The following is a 1,734-nucleotide window of genomic DNA, read 5'->3' as shown; positions in this document are numbered from 1 at the left end:
ATAGACCTGCCCCCACAGCCATTCATACTACCCCATCATAGTTAAGAACTAGAAAAGTGGGCTGTATGTAGCCCTCGATGTAAAATGAGTTTGACATCCCTGATCTAAGAAACTGAGCACAGACAGACAATTTTGTTTTGTTTAATCCGAAAGTTTTTTCAGGCTCAGTTTGGGCTTTTCAAGCACATCACCCTCAATGGCTTATTTATACTTACTTAAGTTGACAAACTTCTTTCTTCAGGTCCTCACACTGGATGTTCCTCTCCCGAAGGCTCTGCAGGTTTTCCCTCAGCATACGCTCACTTTCTGCCATCTGCTCCCTCGCCAACTCGTTCTCCATCTGTAGGAACTGATGCACACAGACAGCAGGAAAATTAAACCTAACATCCTCCCCTCAAGGTTAAGTCGCATATTATTCCTGTAATAACCAAACGCCTCATGCTTCTCTGGTGTTAAATGAGACAGATACCCTCTCTAATGCTCACCTCGTTCATTTCCCGCACACCACTGAGCTGTGTACAGACATCCTGGAGCTGCTGGATCTGCAGACTCTGAGACTGTGAGAGGGACTGCAGCTGACTGAGCTGCTCCTCACTCTGAGCCAGAGCCCGACTCAACTCGCACACCCGCTGCTCCGACTGACCCAGTGATGCCTCCAAGCTGGACAAGGTCAAAAAGAAAAAAAAAAAAAACACAGCAGTATTCGGATATATACTGCAACATTTATGTAAAATTATAGTAAAAATGTAACCACTGGTTACATTTTTCTTCTTTCTTCAATTTTTTTTTATTTATTTTTTTTATCCTTTACTATTAACCAACACTTACTCATTTGCTCGATCTTTAGCCTCTTGTTTGTCTTTCCACGACTCCTGCAACCTTGAATAAAAACAAAATAAGGCCTATTTTAAAGCACATGCTGCAATTCAGGGCTTTTTTTTTGCCTTTCAAAGTTTACCCTGTTAACAAGTAACCACCAACCCAGTCTTCACTTCCATTTTTAAATTTCTATGCTTGATTTCTTTCATCAATAAGGAGCATCATACTTTGTAGTCTCAGCAGCCAGGGCCTGCTCCAAGAAAGTGTAGGATGCCAGCGTGGAGGAAACTGTAGCAGACAGCTCCGTCACCTTCCTCTCTAGCTGACCCGTCTCTTCTTCTTTTTCAGTCAACTTCTCTCGCAGTACACCCATCTCTGGATTTATTTATTTAAAAAAAAAAGTTTAAGTCCATAGGTTGTCAAGAAAGAAAGCATTTTGAAAAAGAGGGAGCGAAATAGCCACAGAGTTATTTCAGTTTTTACCTGATGTCAGAATTGTCACCTGCAGATTTAAATCTCCAATCTGCTCCCTGGCAGCTTGGAAATTCGAATGAGTTTCATTCAGTTCTGCTTCAATCTGATGAGGGTTTTTTTTAAGCATATGAATAATTTTAATCAGACATGTTGACTACAGGTACAAGGCTGTAAATATCCTGAATATAACAGATGCCTTACCTGCTCTCGCTCTTCAACAGCTTGGTCTCTTGCAGACATGTGCTCATCTCTCTCTCTCAAAGCAGCGGCAGCTTTCTCGTTCAGCTTCAGGAGCATGGGAGCAGTTTTGTGCAGAAGGCTCCTGACCATGAAGAGCTATAAACAGATGGCATTAGCATCAACGCATTATCACATTTTAACAGAGCAGTAAATGCTCTAATAGTGAAGGCTGTATTAAAGCACCTAAAGTTTCAACTAAAC

The 1,734-nt window shown here is 41.6% G+C and overlaps 1 protein-coding gene across 1 annotated transcript; it reads right to left on the bottom strand.

Annotated features, from left to right (window-relative positions):
* Positions 1-215: 215 nt before the first annotated feature.
* spag5 (sperm associated antigen 5) lies at positions 216-1,629 on the bottom strand (the record flags this gene model as incomplete). The annotated part of the gene is made up of 6 exons (XM_005755900.1): positions 216-349; positions 486-660; positions 829-879; positions 1,047-1,194; positions 1,303-1,396; positions 1,495-1,629. Coding segments are annotated over 6 exons (737 nt in total), but the record flags the coding sequence as incomplete, so codon positions are not given.
* Positions 1,630-1,734: the final 105 nt, after the last annotated feature.

The sequence above is a fragment of the Pundamilia nyererei genome, unplaced genomic scaffold (assembly GCF_000239375.1).
Source record: "Pundamilia nyererei isolate P.nyererei 1_Seehausen unplaced genomic scaffold, PunNye1.0 scaffold04553, whole genome shotgun sequence".
Classification (NCBI taxonomy): Eukaryota; Metazoa; Chordata; class Actinopteri; order Cichliformes; family Cichlidae; genus Pundamilia; species Pundamilia nyererei.
Note: the sequence above shows the minus strand (reverse complement) of the source record. Positions and strands in the feature narration are given on the sequence as shown.